The sequence below is a fragment of the Melanaphis sacchari genome, unplaced genomic scaffold (assembly GCF_002803265.2).
Source record: "Melanaphis sacchari strain LSU unplaced genomic scaffold, SCAv2.0 Contig225_pilon_pilon, whole genome shotgun sequence".
Lineage (NCBI taxonomy): Eukaryota > Metazoa > Arthropoda > Insecta > Hemiptera > Aphididae > Melanaphis > Melanaphis sacchari.
The window spans coordinates 350,426-371,395 of NW_020271102.1; the positions used below are offsets into that span (position 1 = coordinate 350,426).

Below are 20,970 nucleotides of genomic sequence, written 5' to 3' on the forward strand. Positions count from 1 at the left end.
CCCTTTCTTTTTATTATTTCTATTTTTAATTTCATTGATTTTGTTAAATGTACATTTATAGTGATGTTGTTAAAAACATTTAGTAAGCTAATTTTTTTTTCAGTTTAGTTATTATAATGACCATATTCCATCCTTATTTTGTTACAAAATGGTTTACACTGTTAATCAAATTTTTCTAAAACTTCATAGTCATTGAACATCATTAATTTGAAAATACTTAAGGATTAGTTTATACTAATTTTTTCATTATACTGCGTATGTATGTTTTGAAAATGAATATTTGTCATTATACACATATTAAATTGACTCTAGATGTTATACTCTTTAAAAGAAATGCAATTAAATTGTATTAATCGAATCTCAAAATTAGTAACACCCTAATTTGGTGATCAAATCAGGCTCTTATGTGTGAGTCAAACCGTGTATTCTTTATATATTTTATTTATTTACTATTATTAAACCTTGACGAAAAATTGCTTTTATCATTTTATTTTAATACTACAATTATATCAGTGTTGACTAGTCATTTTTCTATTGTTTTCCCATATTAAATTCAACATAAACTTTTTAAAACACAAAAGGGACCTTGATTTCTAAAATTGAAATATTTCGCATTTAACTTACAACAATAAATTATCATAATATATTTAATTATTATATAAATAATAATAATAATAATAAAAAATGTAATATTTATAATATGTAAAGATCCAAATTATTTAAGATCCAAAAAAAGAGTAATTAAGTAGTTCTGACACTCTTAAATTGAAATTAAAATCGTAGAATAATTTATGTTTAAGTCTAGTCTGACAATATCATTAAAAAATAAATATATACACCACAATATTTATGTATATTATCTAAATCAAGTATAATAATAATATATATGTGTCTGTTTCAAACTTAATAAATATGTTTCAAAGTGATTGATATAAATGTTATATATTCATGTGAGATACTTTCAATGTGGAGATGGACTTTATTTCTATCTTATTTTACACCAAAACTAAAAATAAATTTACTCATCAATATTGTATACATTTATTGTACTGGGAAATGTTCTGCCATTTTTGTTTTTACAAATAAAATATTTTATATTTTTCTCAGTGCAATAAATATATGCAAAATGAAACAGACACATTATTATTTAAATTATTTATCAAATATAATATCATAAGAGATAGCATTATTATACTACCCAAGTGTGTTGATCTTATGTGATTACTGTAGAAAAGTGTATGATCAATGACACTACTATAAAAAAAAAGTAGAATAATATATATTATATATATCTTTTATATATATATATAAAAGAAAAAACATTATGTACCTATACTATAACTTGTTGTATAATATTATATACTGTTGTAAAAATATATAATTATTATCATAAATGTTGTATTAATGTTCCAAATTTTATTTTTTCTAAAATTTAACAGAAGTTTACCACATTGAAAGTGGCATATCCCCATCATAATTCCTTTGTAGAAAAAAATCCAAATATTTCTTTTTTTCAGTTAAAAATATAAATGAATTTAAGGTTTAATAGTTTAAATAAATTGATTTTAATTATTAGTTATTAACTAAAATTTTCTTTTGTTTCTATACTAAACCACAATCAAATTATTTAGTTTTGAGAAATTCCATGTTTCATAAATAACACATATAGTGATTTAAAAAAAAAATGATTTTATTTAAAACAAAACATTGTATCCTATTAAAAAAATTAACTAATTCAATTAATTTATATTTATATCATTAGATGTTTATGTATCACATTGAATTAGTATTGTACTATTACCTACTGCTGGCATATATTATTTTAACATTATTATTAAATTTTTTTACTTATTAGGTTATAGTTCGATGAATATATAAATCAATCTTACAATGTCTTATACTTTTCTGGACATAAATCAAAAGGTTTTGTGTAATTCAATATATTAATTAAAACATATAGCTAATCCCCATAGTCGTGTGCATATAGTCAGATATGGTTAAATTCAATCTGACTACCCATTTTCCCCCCTGTCAAGGTCACAAAATAAAAATTATGCTTTTGGGCAACCAGTATATCTTTAATCATGTAAATATCTATGATTTTGATTTACTTTATCAATTTTCTACGACTATAATGCTTTATTACTTAGGTAGCCACGTATAAAAAAAGTTCGGGTGTGGCTAAAGCCCAATCAGCCTTACCTGTGCGCACGCCTATGCTAATCCCTAAGTAAAGAGCAAAAATTCAAAATTAATGATTAATAGTTTCAAATTCGATATAACATTTCAAGTGTAATTGTATTTTGTCTAGGAGGATACGTTATGTTTTGCTCAATAGAATGATTACTATATTCTATTGTTATTGCAAAGTACATAATACATTTTAATTTATAATTTCATTTTTTAATTAATGACTCATCAAATTTAAAGATAATAAATATTTAAACATTCATATGTTATTTAAATACATTTATTTAATCATTGAAAAATTTAAAATTTTAACAATTAAAAATGACTAAAGAAATAAAATTCAGTCTCATATGTAGAAATTTAAAATGTTTGCGATTATTCTCTAATTTAAGCGTACAATATATTAACTATCAACAGAAAAATTATCATACTTATTAAAAATGAATATTTTTCTAATATCGTATACTTATAACATAAGATAAAATAAAATAAAATTTCTTAAAATTGTGGAAACTTAATTCATCTTTTATTCATGGTGTTAAAATAACTAACAATATTATTAATCTTACAAGATAAGTTAAACAATAAAATGTAAAATCTAATGACATAAATAAAGTTTTGTTTTATCTCATTTTACTTAATACCTAAGTACAAGAATAAAATGCACAATTTATTTTAAGTGCAAAGATTCCCTTAATGGGTATTTATGAAATCTAAATACATTAGATACACAAAGGAAAAATATCTCTAACAAAAGGATACATAATTAAAATATTGATTTTTACCATTATAATTGTATTTATTTTATACATAATTAAGGTATATAGATCACACAATTTTAACAAAACACATAAATAATTATTCCTTGTCATCGAAGTGTTTGGCAGTTGAATTGTCTTCTAACCGGGCGCCCATGCATGGTCCTGCTTTTATATTGGAAGTATCAACAAAGTCATGTTGCGAATTATACCATGTAACTGATAACCTTCTATCTTGGAAGAGCTTACCCTTAATCTGTGCAGTTTCTGCATCTTTTCTTGTTTCATATTTTATGACCAATGCAGGGATGATTGTATCAGATATATATTCAATAATATTACCAAATTGTAAAAAGTGTGTTACAACTTGATCTTCATCATCTACTTCATACCCAGACACTAATAATTGAGTTGGTCGATGATCAACTGAGATACTGGTAGTTTTTGTTTCACGTACTTTGTTTTTAGCTTCTAACAATTTGTTAGCAATAGCTAGTTTTTCTTTCATTTGATATGCAGTTTTAGCCACTCCAGACACTGGTGTAATTCCAAGACCTTTCAATTTATTTCTCAAAATAATAACATTTTTTTTCAAATCTAATATTTCTTTTTCATCACTATGTCCTTGTTGTTGTTTAATGAATAAATCTAAGTCAGTTAATAGCAAGTTCTTCAATGCTTCTTGTTTGGCTTCTAATATTTTATCCTCTTTAGAAGGTGTTTTTGGAGTTGGGTTATTTATAATCTTGACATTAGTTTGAGATACAATAGGTCTTTTTACTGCAGAGGCCAGGTCTGCTTGAATATTTTCAATATTAGATTTTAGTTGAAAAATAGTAGCCATTAAAACTTGTTTTTGTTCGCCTTTAACATTAGGCGCAGTTTCTATTAATTTATTTAATTGTTCCAACTGTTTGTCCAACAGTTCTTGTTTTCGTTTGGTGATGGCAGCAGAAAAGTCTTGAGCTAGTTTTTTAGCTTCTTCTTGTTTTTTAAGCAATGATGATTTGATGACTTCAGCTTCTTTTTCATTTGTTAAACGCGTTTGACCAGTAATTCTATTATCTAGCGACAGAGTTTTAGGTTTTTGAGGTGGTGGAGTAATTTTGTCTTCTACTGGTTTTACTTCTACTGTATTATCAGAAAACCAATTAGCTGTAATTGGTAAAGTACCAAAAACAGTTTCTATATTTTGATATGCTTTTTGAGCTTCTTGAGAAGCAGAAAATGTAATAGTGGCTTCTTTATTTTCACTACTTGTTTGAATGTTGGTGATTTTTCCAAACTTCATAAAACTATTATTCAAACTACTTATATTATTTAAATTTTCTGGAACATTTTTCAATTGAACTTCATTTGAGGATACTTTAGGACCTAAACGTCTATAATCAAATTTGGGCTTTTTATTGTTGTTGGAATTATTTTCTTCTTTTTTAAAGTTTTTTCTTTTAAAACGATTTTGAACTTCACCAGTAGGTACACTGACTAACTCACGTTTTTGTTTTGAAAATTTCTGTTCTCCACTGCCTCGGACCCAATAAGATCCTTCTGTACTTGGGTAGTACATTCGCTGATTTTGGGCTGGTGGATAAGATTGTACCGGTACTGGAACTGGTACATTTTGAACAATAGGTACTGGAAACGCAGGAGTTAATGGGTTTGTAAAAGATGCTCCCGCATTCTGGAAACTTAAGACACCATTACCTGTAGCCAACACTACTGGATCTTTTCCATGATCATAAACACATAAATCACCTTTCATACAGTATCCTTTTTCATCGAAATCAACACATCGCCCCAATGTCTTCTTTTCAATACCTTCAGATTTTTTGAATTCAGCAAATATATCTTCTTTTGGTTTTTTAATAGGTGATCCAGATTGAGATCGAGACCGGTTTTTTGGAGACCTAAACCTCCGTTTAAATTTTGGTGATTTTGATCGTCTTGGTGACCATGACCGACCATGATAACGATACTTACGATATGATTCCCTTTCTTCATCTTCATCACTGGTGTGATCATCCCGACGATAACGTTTTGATCTAGTAAATTTGACATCTTTAGTTCTCGGCGATCTAGGTAGCACAAGAGAACGTGACCTAGACCTAGACCTAGGTTTTTCATCATCCTTAGTAATTGGTTTATCACCAGTTAGCTTCTCACCAGTATCAGATTTTTCACCAGATGAAGTAACCGCAATTTCACATTTGATCTCGACCTGGTCATCGATCAAGTATGACTCGTTTCGTAACGTTTCTACAAGTAAAACAGTAAAACCTTCAGTGTCGTTATTCAAGAACTCTTCTAGTTGTGACTGAAGAAACTTCTGCAGTTCATTTATCGGTCGATCACGTTTTAATAATGCAAATATATATTTGGCCAATGCTGCGGGATCAGCTTCACATATTGGTCCCAGGACGGCTGTCAGCCAGGTTTTGAAACGTTCTGGATCCTTGATTTGCATCTTTTACGTACTGATGGTAAACACCAGTATCAATAATTGTTAGAAACGCGATGAATCGATTAATTTTTAAAAAAATACCAACAATTAATAACTTTACTCTATAGCAAGAACGGTTTAAGTATTCAAATGTTCGATTTACAATGTGTACGTACTATGTAGTATGTAATATACTAAAATATATTAATATAGTATATATTGTGCACTTCAGTGTTGTTAAGAAGGTAGTTGAAGCTTTTAGCAAATTAATAATTAACTATTTCATTGACACGGACATTTATGTCAACGTAAGTGGTCTACACTGACCCATAATTCCAAATATCTATTTGTTGGATACACTGATTTCGAAAAATAACACTTATGGTAATATTTTGATCTTAAAATTCATTTTTTGATGATTAACTGAACAAAAAAAATTATAAAATGTAATATGTTTACTTATTAGAAGTCAAAATTCAATAATAAAAAAATAAACAATTTCTATAACGATAATAATTTTTTTGAACATTTTACGTTGGTAACACATTTAAATAAGTCGGTCGATTTCCTTGGTTGGAGATCCTCCCGCGACCGCGCAGTAATTATGTTTTTATCCCTCTGATTGCTTAGCCACTGTTCTAATATTATTTATAGGATTTTCTTTAAATTTCACATCTGTGTAGTTGCACGATCGCTTTAAAATGCCGAAAATTGGTTGATGAAGTTCGGCATAATATTCCGTGAGTATTATATTTATCGTTTCTTTTATAAATTCAAATTAAGCGTTAGGTATTTGACACTCACATAATGTAACTTGCCATTATTACATTTTCAACTAGGTGTTCAATATTTGGTGGCCTGTACCCAGCAGTGACCACCCACTGTGTTAAACTTAATCTATAAAGTACTACGATGTGCATTGTAAAAATATAGTTATATTAGGTATATTTTTAACCGAAAGTTAAAATTAATTACATCACTACAAATTTAACTTAAAATAGTGATTGGTGATTTAATTTTGTTTAAACATTTTTTAATTTTAATATCAATGTAATTAATATTATAATATAGGTCATAAGTGAACATAAAATTATTTTATATCATTTTAAAATCAATGGTAATAACTAGTTGTAACGTGTATGTAGTATGATGTACTCATAAGTGCAAATCGGATAATAGTCAAGATTACGTGGTGGGAGAAATCCTTAGTCCCTTATACGCACTCACCCCAACCCGTGACTACATAGTATAATCATGGACGTCCCCAGACATTTTTCTAGGGGGGGGGGGACAAAATTATAAAAAAAAAATAAATGAAGATTTTTTATACATTTTAGTTATAAAACATTGTTTTTCATCATTATTACATTCAATTTTTACAATTACGTAACAAATTTAAAATTCTAAGGGGGGAAAGTACATTGTCTTGCCCCCCCTGGGGACGCCCATGAGTTTAATATACTTCATTCAGTATAACTAATTTAATTCTTGTGTGAATAAGTCACAATAATACCTTTACTTTAAGCAGGGACATGATTTCAATGAAATAATTGATTATGCTGACGTGCTGTAAACCCCTATAATTTTCCTGTAAGTCATATGTATTATAATAATGATTTACGTAATGAGCAACTTCGCCCTCTAACTTTATTCCTATTCATTCATTTCATTTTTAAATATTTAATAATTTATTTGTGTTGAATATTTAATAAGATATGAACTAGGTAATTAATCATAAATTATAAGGATTAATAATAAAATTTATTAATAAAATATAACTCACCTCTCTCACTCGCTCCCTACAAATTGCACGTATGAGAAGAACTAAATTACAATTTTAAAAATTAATTTATCTTATTCTTGATAAATCTATATCACACCTATATAGGTGAATTCAGCTCAATCGTAATTCGTAATACTAAATTAAAAACTCACAAAAATAAGTTATTATAAAGAAAATATATTTTTTTTTAAATAAGTGTTGAATTATTATATTTGAAGTGGTTTTTTTTTTTATTATCTTTCAATTTTACCCATTAAAAATTCATTTCTCCATCTAATGAGTAGAAATACAACTTATTTATTGTAGGAGGAGGGAGGCTAATTTTTTGTTTAGTAGGCGGAAGGAACTTAAAAAAATATATATATAACCTTGATTTTTTGTGTAGAATTTATGGGATATAAATCTATTTCAATAAGTTATGAAATAAATTTTACAAATGCACCTATATATTAACTATATAAAAAAGAATGCAACCTTTCGTCCTTTGAGTACGTAATAATTACATATTATATAGATACTAATATTAATATATCATAAATCATAATATTTAGTAGTTTGTTATTACTTTTGAGTAATTATTACCATTGATTAATAATATTTAGTTATTTAAGTTTCACTGACTGTAATAGCTCTTTACTGAGCGTTAATTTATACATATGTAATATTTATGTGTAAGTTCATTTTATGTTCCTAGTGAAGTATTTTAAAATATAGTGGGGCGCCGCTTATAAGACTGGGACCTGCATAAAATGAGTCTTATATTCTTATAATCGGATGAATCTTATAGACAAAGTGAAAAAAAATAATATTTATAAATTTTATTTATTGTCTTGCTTTTATTTTAATCTACTTTTATACTTACATAGTATTACATATTACTTATTAGTGAATAAATGAAAAACTTATGATTTAAAAATTAAAATTATATTATTATAAAAATTATTAAGCATTAATATAAAATTATAAATTATGTATCCCACATATTCTTTAATTGTAAAAAAAAATTGTAATTCTTGTTTGTTTTGAATTATGTTCATATATTTCGGAAATATACTGCTCAGTGCTTACATTCATATTATACATTAAAATTATTATCTCGGTTATAAACAGCTCTCCTTAACACGTCTAGATTATCTAGAGTGTGTTTATAACTCATATAACAATTACGATAATTGTGAAATGTGATAAAATTTGCTGTACATACACATACACACATTATAAATCATAAATCGAAACCAGAAATAATTAACAAGAATTTATAATTTTTGAAAACAAATTTATTTCTAAATTCTAACCAAAATTTTTTTTTCACGAAATTTGAGTCTTATAAACGAAGTTGTGAGTCTTAAAATTGAATTTTTTTCATTGTATTTGGATACGTCCAAAACGTTCCAAACTATTTTGAGTTTATTAAGCGACTGAATTTATATCAATGAATCTTATAAGCTGCGTACCATTACCGTATTCAGGATACTTCATATCACTTTAAACACATTTAAAATTAGTAATAAGAACAACTACTACCTAGTAGCATAATGCAATATCTAGTTTAATATTAATAGTTTTAATTGGTTATCTAATATGTTACATTTAAATAGTCATATTGTAATTCATATTATTTATAAACAATAGGGAATATCTACGCTGATAGGGGCAGGGAAAAGAAGTAGGTGGTATAATATTTAACATTAATTAATTGGCTGGAGTGCGTGCTATACTTAAGACCCTCTGCACGGTGAAAAGTTAATTTAAAAAGTACATATTATTGTAACATAAACGGAAGGCAGCAAAATAGTTTGAAATTGTTTATTACAAATGTAATAATTTTGAGTAATTTTTATTATTGTAACTATTTTTACTAATTTTAAACAAATATTTATAATTTTTTTTAGGTATTTTTGAGATTTTTTTGTGATTTTTAAGTCACATGTATATTTATTTTTAGGTCATTTTTTAATGTTTTAATGTTGGTCATCAATTTCTGAGCCCTAGTGATAACTAATAATTCTATGTTAGTATAGTATTATAAAGATATAACGTATAGTCTTTAAAATATTTACCAAATATAAATTTTCAAAAATATAAACACAAAAATAGCCGTTGCTCAGAAGAATAGATACCTACCTACATGATTTTTTTACCATGACATTTAACAGTATTAATCTTGTTTTTAATGATAAATGTTTTATGTTGGTGGTGGAGGGGGTTCGTTCATTTATTAGCTTATTGTTTTAATAATCCTAGGGTTAAATCCCTCACCCCTAACTTAAGGTATAACTATGCATATATACTTAAGAACTTTTAGTTGATTATAATAGGTATAATATTTATCTGATTTTAAGCATATTTAGTATCTAAGTTTACTTTTTTAACATTTAACTATTTAATGAGTGCCCTGTTGGTTTGTACCTACAAATTTTTTTTATTAGAATTTGTCGTTTTTAATGTGAATTATTAAAAACTAAACACTTTTTTTTTAAACGCGTTTCTTAGGTAATCATAATTTGTAAATTTGTTAGACATTTGAGTACCTAGTTGCTAAGTATAATGTATAGAACTTATTACATTTTTAGCACATTTACCACTCACGGCCAAAGCTCTAATTTTATAATTCTTTGGTAAACTAAAAAAAAAAATGTTAAAAAAATAACCTTATAATTCATATTGTTTTTATCTAAAAACAGGTTTAGGAAATCATATTACTAATATAATCTAGAATATTGGGTTATTGAAAAATGAAAACTTGCGGGTTTCTAAATGAAAAAAAGTAATTTTAAACAATTTGAGATAAATTGAAAACCCACCATATTAGGTAATAGGTATCTTCGACTAAATCTTGCTATGATTTTCAGACATAAAGTATTAGTTATTTACACTTACACTAATAATCGGTTTATTTTCTCAGTGATTTTTATTCATTGACGATAATTCGGTGTCTTGGTGTGTAGATACGCGTGTATTGCATGGTAGTTATATTTATATTATTATTTATTATTCGAAGACTGGAGACTTATTAGTTATTACTTATCTTAAAACTAAAATATCATTCAAAAACCTTAATAAAATCTAAATCAAAACCTAAAAACTTCAAAAACCTTATCCAAAATTGAAAAATTTTAAAAACTGTTCTCAAAACGAAAATCGTTAAAACTGGAGAAAAAAATTTTGAATCCTATATGTACACTACAAATAAATTAAAATATCGACCATAACAGTTACATTCAATGGCATATTTTCAAATTTTTATTTTGGGGGAAGAGGATTTAAAAAATAAATTAGGTTTATAATATTTAAAAAATACAACAAATGAGTTATGAATTAAAATTAAATTAATATTTTAGATCAGATTAGGTTATGATTAGTGACAAATATTAGGAAACACTTTAGAAGGTATACTTAATAATTATTATCCTTTTATATTTCTACAGAAAACAGAAGCACATTTTTCTTAAAAAAATTAAGAATAACGTTTTTCTCTTACTGTGAACTGACTGATATTATTGATATTAATATATTATGAAACTTATAAAAAAATTGTTTTGTTAACACTTACTTTTAGGTTTTAGGAGGTTTGAAGATAATAACATTAACAGATATGGCGACAGAGATAAGTCAAAGTAAAACAATCTGCATTTTAGCTGTTGTAGCAGGATGTTTCGCCATTCTATGGCCATCTTTATTCTATCCAATGCTAAAAGGATCATTTGCGCCTCCGCCTCACACAGGTAAATTAATATACTTTTTTTAATAATATGTAGTTTTGATATTATAATTTACGTTCGTGGAGTAGGTTGTTGCAATGTGTTGTCTAGTACGGACGTGAATATAGTTAAAATAGTAACGGATATATGTGATCGTGTAATTGAAACAACAGACAAAAAAACAAAATTGGAAAAATGTCGTCAGGAAATTTTCAAAACATGTGCAATCAATATAACTGATTTAATCAATGAAAATAATGTTGGAAAAATTACACATAATAAACATTTAATTGATGAAGTAAGATCTTTAAATGGATCCCTATGTCTAAAATATCACTATGGAATTTCCTTGACAAGCTTAGGGGTTACACATAGACTTAAAGAAAGCGATCCTTTAATGAGTAAGGAATTATCATTATTATTTTCACAGTATATAATTTAATCATAACGTTCATAACTCGAGTGTATTTTTAAAAAGCTTATCAATTAATTAATAATCGGTAATCACTATGGATATTCTGGCTTGTAATCAAAGTATTGTTTACGTCTTACAAACACATAAACAATTTTATAATTATAATAATTCATTTTATTATGTTATTTTTAATATTTGTGTTTGGAGTAAATTGGTGTATTATCTATCAAATTTAAAGGTATGATTAGAATATCAGCTAAAATACTCATAATTTGCTTTAAAATTAAAATATAAATAAAGCTGCTTAAGGCCTTGAGTCAGTAAGACGGAAACACCACATTCCTATGGATATAATGTTTTCTTAAAAATAATATTTTTCTGCTACTAAAATAATTAAACAATTGATTGAACATTTATTTTATTGTACTAATACATTTAATATACTATATACATGGTTATTCATACGATAATTATTTAAAATAAGTGCTTGTATGACTGTTTATTTAAACTTAATTTTTAAGTATTATAACATTTATAACTATCAAAAGATGTAAAGTATTGTCTTTTAAACATTATTTACATTATATATATATTAATTGCATACAACTTGGTACCTAATCTATTGATATATTATAGAATCAAAATTATTTTGTGTTGTATATAATCATTTATAAAACATTTTTGGACTATTGATGTTTTTTAAAACTAATTTTATATTTTGATTTATGTTTTTAACTGACAATTATAATTTTTAAAAATTAAATAATTCATCCATAGTTATTCTTAATTTCATCTGTATATCTTTTGTTTTTTTCTTAAAAAATTGTAAAAATTAATACTTATGAAATCAGAAAGGTATTGTTAAAAATTTTAAATAAACAATAGATATGAATAATATTATTTTCAAATATGTACCAAATTATATCAATTTATCGTAAGCACAAACATGAATATTATTTTTAGTTTATTTCAGCCACTTATAATTAAAAATGTTTTTTACAATTTATAGTATTAACAAAGTAATAATTAATAATTTTAATATTTGATCATAATTATAGTGCTTAAATCAAAACAAATAAGTACTAGCTAAAAGTTATGCTTGTATTATGATTATTATTTATTATGTTTTATACATTAAAATACATGTTTATATTATAGATATTGGTTAAATATTTTTATTGTAGTGTTTTTTTGTGTTTGAATTAAAACTAAAATTATTATTATCATTTATTTATATTTTAAAAATATAATATTTGTATTTTTTTTTTAGATAATATTCACCAAGAAAGAACTCCTATTCACTTAAGAGCCTCCAAAGCGTCAATGCATCCAGCATTAATGGAAAAAGGACGGGCAATTCCTCAACCCCACATTGGACCTAGGCACGGTAGTCCAACTCCTCATAGTTTCAAAGTAAACATTTTTGACACAGTAAAGATGAACTTGACAATTTATATTTTAACTTTAATTTTAAATATAGCTTTAATCCAAAACACGCCAATTTTTTTTCATTATTAATGTTATTTTAGTTTTGGATTCGAGCCATGTGTTTTCATATTTATGCTCTTGTTATCTTGACATTTTTTTAAAGTATTTAACATAAAAATATTTTAAACTAAATGTTGTATATGTATAACTTATATGATAATGAAATTTTTCTTAAAAGTACTTAATTATCTCGGAGGAATTACTTAACTTTTAAGAAGAGGTTTTTCTTTTCTTTTAGGTTTTGATTTGTATACTTTTTTAAAGGGTATTTTGGAAAAATTATTTTTTGGTTAAAAAATTAAATCAAAAAGTTAAAAACAATGTCATTATTAATTGAAAATTAAACAAAAATACAAGCTTAGCCACACAAAAATTTCCTACAATCATATTAATGTTGTTTTCCTTAGTTCTATTATACTGGTATTGTTTGCAGGAATTCTAGCTTCCCCAAATAGTAGTTGTCTATTATAATGTTTTATGAAAGCAAAATATGTCTTCTATAAACCATAATGGCATCAATCTTTTAAACATGAATTTAGGCCAAATGAAAATTTAATAACTCCTAGACTGCCATGTGATCATAAATCTATATGTTACATTGTATAGAAAAAAAATTTGTGAAAGTTTGAAAAAAGTTCTTAGGAATATTGATAACAATGATAACTAATGCAATTAAATTGATATAATATCTATTATGTGTGATATAAATGTAAACAAGTACATATACAATTTGTCTAAAGTCTGAACTATATAAATAAATATCAATTTTTCCCTTATTTTCATTGAAATATCTTATATATTCTGATATAAATTATAAATCATTTATAATTTTACCCCATCTACATTAATATATTGTTTTTCATTAGTATGGAATATTGTTAGTCTGACCAAAAATAGGGTTGGATGCTACTGAATTTTAAATTTATAATATATTTTTATCTAGTAATTAGTTCCAGTGGTGGCGAATATGTACTTATGGTGGTACATTTACACAACCTAAAATTAAAAGGGGGTATTTATTATATAGATAGACGTATTGATATATTTATAAAAAAATATTTTATTTAAGTTTTATTTAAAATTTTGATCTTGGACCTAAATGAAAATTATATATTTGAAGGTGTCTTGACTAGGGTGGGTGGTTAAAATTTGTATTTGCACTACCTACTAAAAAGTAATTCGGCGCCACTGATTAATACTACAGTTCTATTTAAATGTCATTGTAATATTTCATATTTTACTTTTTTTAGCCACCAATTCCAGGTTCAAGACCAGTAATGGGAGGTATGGGCGGTGCTAGTAATAAAATTACTGGAAGTGATAGTGGTAGTGCCATGAATATACTAATGCCAATGTACACAATTGGAATACTTCTTTTTTTTGTATATACAATGATGAAGGTATTAAATTATAATATTACATGTATACAGTGTGATCACGATAAGTGGAAACACTCAATAACTATGAGCAGGCTTCATATATTTCAATTCTGCTTTTTCGGCTAACTAATAAACATTATTATACACATTTTCAAATAATTAGACTATTTTTTTGATAACTAATTTTGCGCATGCGCACAATAACTTTTTTTTTTTAAATGGCATGATCTATTTTTGACCACAAATTATTTTTTTTGGTATTTTTTAATGAATTTTAGTGGTTGAATTTCTTTTCTAAGTCAAAAATTGACCGAGTTATAGCAATTTGCTTTTATGTTATTTGCACGGGTATGAAATACGTAGTTGATAATAATAAATACGTAAATAATAAAAATAAAAATAACTTATCTAATTTATGAAATACCTGTCTACCTATTGTGTTTATCTTTATTAATTTTATCTCAGTAATTGCATTATAATTATAATGTATAAATAATGTCACACGGGCATAGGTACCAGTAATGGTTCAAATTAAGACATTTTTCACAGTCGATATTATTCTGCAGTAAGTGCCAGTAACTAATAGGAAATAAAAATCGATATTTTGTAGTTTTAAACCAAATTTAATACTTATCTATTAGTTATTATGAATAATAATTCAGAAAAAGTTGACATGCTTTTTACATATTGGGAATGCCAAAAAAATACACGTCTTGCCAAAGAAACCTATGCTCTTCGTTATCCAAGTAACTACTCGTATGATTTAACAATAAATTTAATTTTCTCTGCTTAATTTCTCATAAAATAAATGCTCTTTCTTATTTATAAATTCAGATAGGCAGCATCCATCACATACTTTTTTTTTATAAACTGGAAAAAAATTTGAGAGACACCGGTTCTTTTTCCAAACGAGTTATTAACCAACAACCAAGACGAGGAAATGCTATTGGAGAAGATATTGAGGTGCAAATACTAGCTTACGTGAGAGCAAATCCTAGGACTTCTATTCGCCATGTTAGTAGAGAAATAAATATTTCATTTGGAGTTGTTCAAAAAATTTTGAAAAAACATAAAATGCACGCTTATAGTGCCGATTTAGTTCAACATTTACGCGAAGGTGACGCCGAACGTAGAATTACGTTCATTCCTTGGTTGGAAACACAGTTAAACGAAAATCCTTATATTTTAAATTACATTCTTTGGACAGACGAATCAAAGTTTACAAATAATGGAGTTTTAAATAAACAGAATCATCGCTATTGGGATGACCAAAATCCTCATTGGACATTTGAGACCAACAATAAAAGTGTGTGGGGAACGAATGTATGGTGTGGTTTAATAAATGGTAAACTATTAGGGCCATACTTCTACGATGGCACTCTTAATGGAAGACGATATCATGATTTCTTACTAAATGAGCTCCCTAATATGTTAGATGACCTTCCACTAGACATAAGAGCAAATTTAATATTCCAACAAGACGGAGCTCCAGCTCATAATGCAAATATTGTTCGCAATCAGCTCAATGAATATTTTCCAAATCGGTGGATAGGGACTTATGGAGCAGTTCAGTGGCCACCAAGGTCACCAGATCTTACACCACTAGATTACTTCCTATGGGGTCACTTGAAAACGGTAGTGTATGCCAATCCACCTACGTGTCTTCTTGAGTTGAAAAATAAAATACTTGCTGCATGTAATCAAATTACAGAGGAACAAATTATTTCTGCTATTAACAGAGAATTTTTAATTCGTGTTGAATGTTGTTTACAGCACCATGGTGCACAGTTTGAACAATTTGTTAGATAAATAAAACTTTTATGAATAAAAAAATCAATATTTGTAATTTTATTTTTATTATTTACGTATTTATTATTGTCAACTACGTATTTAATACCCGTGCAAATAACATAAAAGCAAATTGCTATAACTCGGTCAATTTTTGACTTAGAAAAGAAATTCAACCACTAAAATTCATTAAAAAATACCAAAAAAAATAATTTGTGGTCAAAAATGGATCATGCCATTTAAAAAAAAAAAGTTATTGCGCGCATGCGCAAAATTAGTTATCAAAAAAATAGTCTAATTATTTGAAAATGTGTATAATAATGTTTGTTAGTTAGCCGAAAAAGCAGAATTGAAATATATGAAGCCTGCACATAGTTATTGAGTGTTTCCACTTATCGTGATCACACTGTAGATAGATAATGTGCATGTTATTTGTTAACTATGCCAGGTTGTACAACAATTTTGTTCAATTTTATGGTTTATCAAATTTAATAGATGAACTAATAATAGTTTTATTTTAAGGACCTGTAAAAAGTAACAGATGTTAATGCAGCCTGGCATTTAATTTTTAACTATTTATTTAATTATAAAAAAATGTGTTAATAGTTGTTGTCAAAAAAAGATGACGTTGAAGATCCTATTGGTGATAAATATTCTTCACATTATCCTTGTAGCAGAGATAGTAATTCAAAACTACAGTCACAGAATCTTCCTACAAAATTAGGTAAAACACTAACAAATATTTCAAATATTTATGTACAATAAATAATTCTATTTATTTTTAAGCTTAAACTTATAGTTACCTAATGTTTTATTCTGTTTATTAATGCATAGGATTCATTGAAAAGGATACAAGTAAGTTAAAAAGATTTTTTTACATTTCATATTGTATTATTGTAATAATATTTACTTATAATATACATACATATATAATTTATTAATTTGTTATATTATGTAGTATTAACTAATCAATAACACAATTTGTTTTATACAATATTTAACAACTCTAATACATAGGTATACTGGCTACAGTAATATCTATAGAAATATTCCAATGAATCCTTGATTGTAGTTTATGTTTTGCGTAGGGGATTTAGAAATAGATGCGCTCCGTCGCAAGCTAGAAGAAACAGAGGCTGCGATGGAACGCATTGTTAAGCAAATGATATTGGCGTCTGAGTGCAATGGGATGGATAGGAATAAGGTTTGAAAGATTTACAAACATTTCGATGCGCATGTGTTCAGTAATATTATTGACAATTTTGTTTTCTTACTACTACACTAATTTTACCTCTTAACGTATAATTTATGGAGTGACCCTTTGTGTATTTACACTTGTAGTATAATTATGGTTATTTTTTGTTAGTCATATCCAGATAGATGAAAATTAATTATAGAAATCATAAATTGATTGATTTACTATTAAAATATTTATTGGAAGTTAATCAAATAATTAGAATAAATATCAAATATTATCAGTGCACAAATTATTATAAATTAAACATGTAGGCATAAACACGACATGGTAAAATGATTAATATAATTAAATAATTGTAATATAAAATAGGTAGGTATTAAAGTTAATTGAGTTTTGAAAAAAATAAAAAAATATTTTTTTTTTTTACACTTAGTCGTGAACGCATTTTCGTCTCTATTGGAAGACGTGAATCGAGAAATATTATCGTCTATAATTGAAAAAGAAAATGTTCCCACAATAATTGAAAACGAGGTACCCTTAGGATAAAGAACATAATAAGTTGCTATAGTTGCATAATATTAATAATGCTTAATTTTTGCTTTTTAACATCCTAAATAGTATTTTTCAAATTATTCAATTATTTTATTTTTAAACTTCTGATTCCTGTAATATATATTTTTTAAATTTAATTTTGATTCGCCAATTATACTTATTATTTCTTGTGTAAATACACGCATTAAGATTTTTTTGCTTTTTGTGCAATTATAATTAATATTAAATTGCTTTTTTCTTAACACTTAATCAATGATTTTTAATTTAATAAATACTTATGTTGTATATTTTAGGAATTTAAAAATGAAAATGATGAAGGGGAATGCCCGATAAATACAATATCCAATGAGAATGTAAATGATAAAATTACTATTAAAAAGTCTGCTCCGTCAGAAGAATCAGAAAGTAATATGTCTTTAAACATTTCTGAACCATTCGATGAAGATACTACAGATTCAGAAATTTCTGTAAAAAAAATAATTCAAGTGGTTAATATGGAAACATCTGAAAGTGTTGGTGGGGGTCATTGTTGGACTCCGACTGAAAAAGAGAAAATACCTTCAAAATGTAAAACAACATCTATAGAAGAACCTATTTCTTTACTCATTCCCGGTATGATTCCTAAAAACTCTCAAGTTTTGATAAGCGATGGTCCATTGAACACTCCCTTAGAAACCGAAGATCACGAAGCAGTAATTTCAAGCAAAGTTACATTATCGTTAATACCTGTGAGTAAATTATGATTTTACACTATACTATAATTAAGTTATAAAATAGTTTTAATACATACATTTATTTTACTTACTCTTCTTCTTCTTCTTCGATAGTTCGATTTCGAACGTCGTGACCATTTAGTTTATACAAGCGTATGATTTTACTTACTCGATTTAAAATTAAGTGTTAATCAGATAAATTATTATATTTTTTGTCTTATTAATACTAATTAGTACTAGAATTTTATAAAATATACAAAAATAAATAAATAATAATATGTAATTAAAAAATTATGAACATTAGTTAGGTATCAATCAATTTGGTAGTATGTAGGTATTACACGATACTTAATACTAAAGTACAACAAATACATCAAAAATAATTCTTATTAAAAGTAAAATAATATTATTTAGAATATTATTATAGTATACTGTTTATCTTGAAGGAATGGTATGAGATTATAATTTTATTTTTATTTTATTTTCAGGATGATCGTGTAGAAGAATACTTGACTAGTGATGAAGCAGAAGATACTATTTCAACACTATCAAATAATAAATAATATGACAAAAAATGAAAACATAAACGTATGATTTTTTTATATTAAATAATATATGATGAGTAAATAAACTAAATGTATGTGCACAATTTTAAAATAGGTATTGATTGGAAATTTGACGAAGAGTAATTAATGTGGGAATAAGAATGGAAGTTTTTAATTACACATTTATAATGCACTTTAATATTTTGTGGTAGATTTTAATATTGTAACTTAATAAGTGAATGAGCCATTATAATAAACATTTATGTGTATGTTAACAGATATGTGATTATATGATCAGTATTTATGTATCTAGTTTGTCAATTTATAAGTCCATTTTTTTTTTTTTTTAATTACTTTTAAAGTATTTTAGACTGATAATGTTGCCAAATGTTTAGCAAATATTACTTGAATTTATTGTCTTTTACCTATAATAAATATCTTATGTGTCAAATTAAAAGATGTATATTATTTCTGGGTGGAGTAATGAATTTATTGTTTTTACAAAAATTGTGCTTTTTCTGATGCAATATTTAAGTTTTGTATAAATACTTCAATATTAAAATTTAAGGGTAGATTCTGTTAGCAAATTGACTGTAGTTGATACTTTGGGGTTAAAAGTACTTTTTAAGAGTAACAAATATCTAGTATTTTATCAAAATAATTGGGAAAACAAAAAATACAACAGGAATTATTACTATAAATTAGATTTGAATTTAATGATTTTGTTTTAGATTCTTAGAGAAGCAAAAGTATATATTTATTTTATAATGATGCGAGTTTTTTCTTTTTATTTGTGTCTCTTACAAATTTCAAGGTCATAAAAATGCTTTGATTTTCAACTTTTGGGGTGGTATCTTGTTCTTGTTGGTATGTTAAGAGGGGGGAGTTCAAAAGTAACAAATTCCCAGTACCTACTTTTCTTAGTTATCAGGAAAAAATAAAAAATTAAGAAAAAATGTGAATTTTTTGTGCTAAACCTTTTTTTGATAAAATTAAGTTATTTTATTTTAATTACAAAAATAAAATATAGCAGGAACTTGAAATTTTCACTATATAATCATTTTCTATGTATGGTATAATTTTCAAAATATTCTAACTCTAAGCTATTTATAAATAATTGAAGTTTTCAATTTTTATTTTCTTATAAATGCTGATAATAGAAATTATGAATAAAAATTAATAAAAATTATAAATAAATTAAAAATAATATTAACCACTCAGCCATCTACTTATGTCATGACTGAAGGTACTGAAGGTTCCTATCGAGCTAGTAAATATAGTAATGTACAATTATAGTATAGCCACTAGCCAGTAACCAGTAGCTGTCACCTGTCTTTGTATCTATTTAAGTTATACAGTTCATAAAATTCTAATATTGAGAATACTTAAATATTGTTAGAGTATAGATAAAATGTATAAACCATGTATAATATTTTTAAAACGTTTTGAACTATGAAATATAATATTGTATTAAAATTAAAAATAATGCATTCAATATTATACATTGTATTTTCTTTTTCATAAAATTGTTTTACACAGTATACACATAATAAATAATAAGAATTATGAGATAAAATTTAAGTATGGCACAAAAATGTGTACATTATTAACGTATTTTATTATCATCATAATGGACAATAATGATAACTGTTTGAGTACTTAGATACTTACTATGTGAAATATATGAATATAATGGAGCAGGAAATAAATAATCCAATCATCTTATCAATATACTTTTCTTTGAAATTTAAACTACTATCTGTATTAGATAGTAAAATATTCTATTAACTTTCACTATAAATATTATTACATACTAGATATTAATTATGGAAAATTGTTCCTTCGTCCACGTTTGAATTGTAATCGTAGGTATGTTATATACCTATGCGTAATTACAAAGTTACTAATAATAGAATTCTAGGACTTCCACTTTAAAAAAGTAGGTACCTGTCTACCTATATTAAACACGAACATAGTTCTAAGCATATATACTTAAATAACATATATGTGGCAGGTACCC

The 20,970-nt window shown here is 25.8% G+C and overlaps 2 protein-coding genes across 6 annotated transcripts; one reads left to right on the forward strand and one right to left on the reverse strand.

Annotated features, from left to right (window-relative positions):
- Positions 1–2,837: 2,837 nt before the first annotated feature.
- Positions 2,838–5,824, reverse strand: LOC112594267 (RNA-binding protein 26). Its single transcript, XM_025338962.1, has one exon. The coding sequence runs from the start codon at positions 5,410–5,412 to the stop codon at positions 3,049–3,051; it is 2,364 nt and encodes a 787-aa protein (XP_025194747.1). The 5' UTR covers positions 5,413–5,824; the 3' UTR covers positions 2,838–3,048.
- Positions 5,825–5,911: 87 nt separating this feature from the next.
- Positions 5,912–19,407, forward strand: LOC112594268 (resistance to inhibitors of cholinesterase protein 3). Of its 5 annotated transcripts, none has more exons than XM_025338965.1 (11): positions 5,912–6,128; positions 10,731–10,896; positions 10,962–11,273; positions 12,558–12,700; positions 14,026–14,175; positions 16,549–16,666; positions 16,777–16,797; positions 17,574–17,671; positions 17,986–18,420; positions 18,894–18,993; positions 19,066–19,407. In XM_025338965.1, the coding sequence occupies exons 2-10, from the start codon at positions 10,767–10,769 to the stop codon at positions 18,966–18,968; spliced, it is 1,482 nt and encodes a 493-aa protein (XP_025194750.1). In that variant the 5' UTR covers positions 5,912–6,128; positions 10,731–10,766; the 3' UTR covers positions 18,969–18,993; positions 19,066–19,407. The 5 variants fall into 5 exon arrangements, with proteins under 5 accessions (XP_025194750.1, XP_025194751.1, XP_025194752.1 ...); XM_025338963.1 differs by lacking the exon at positions 17,574–17,671 and adding an exon at positions 17,031–17,146 and having other exon boundaries at positions 5,913–6,128; XM_025338966.1 differs by lacking the exons at positions 16,777–16,797; positions 17,574–17,671 and adding an exon at positions 17,031–17,146.
- Positions 19,408–20,970: the final 1,563 nt, after the last annotated feature.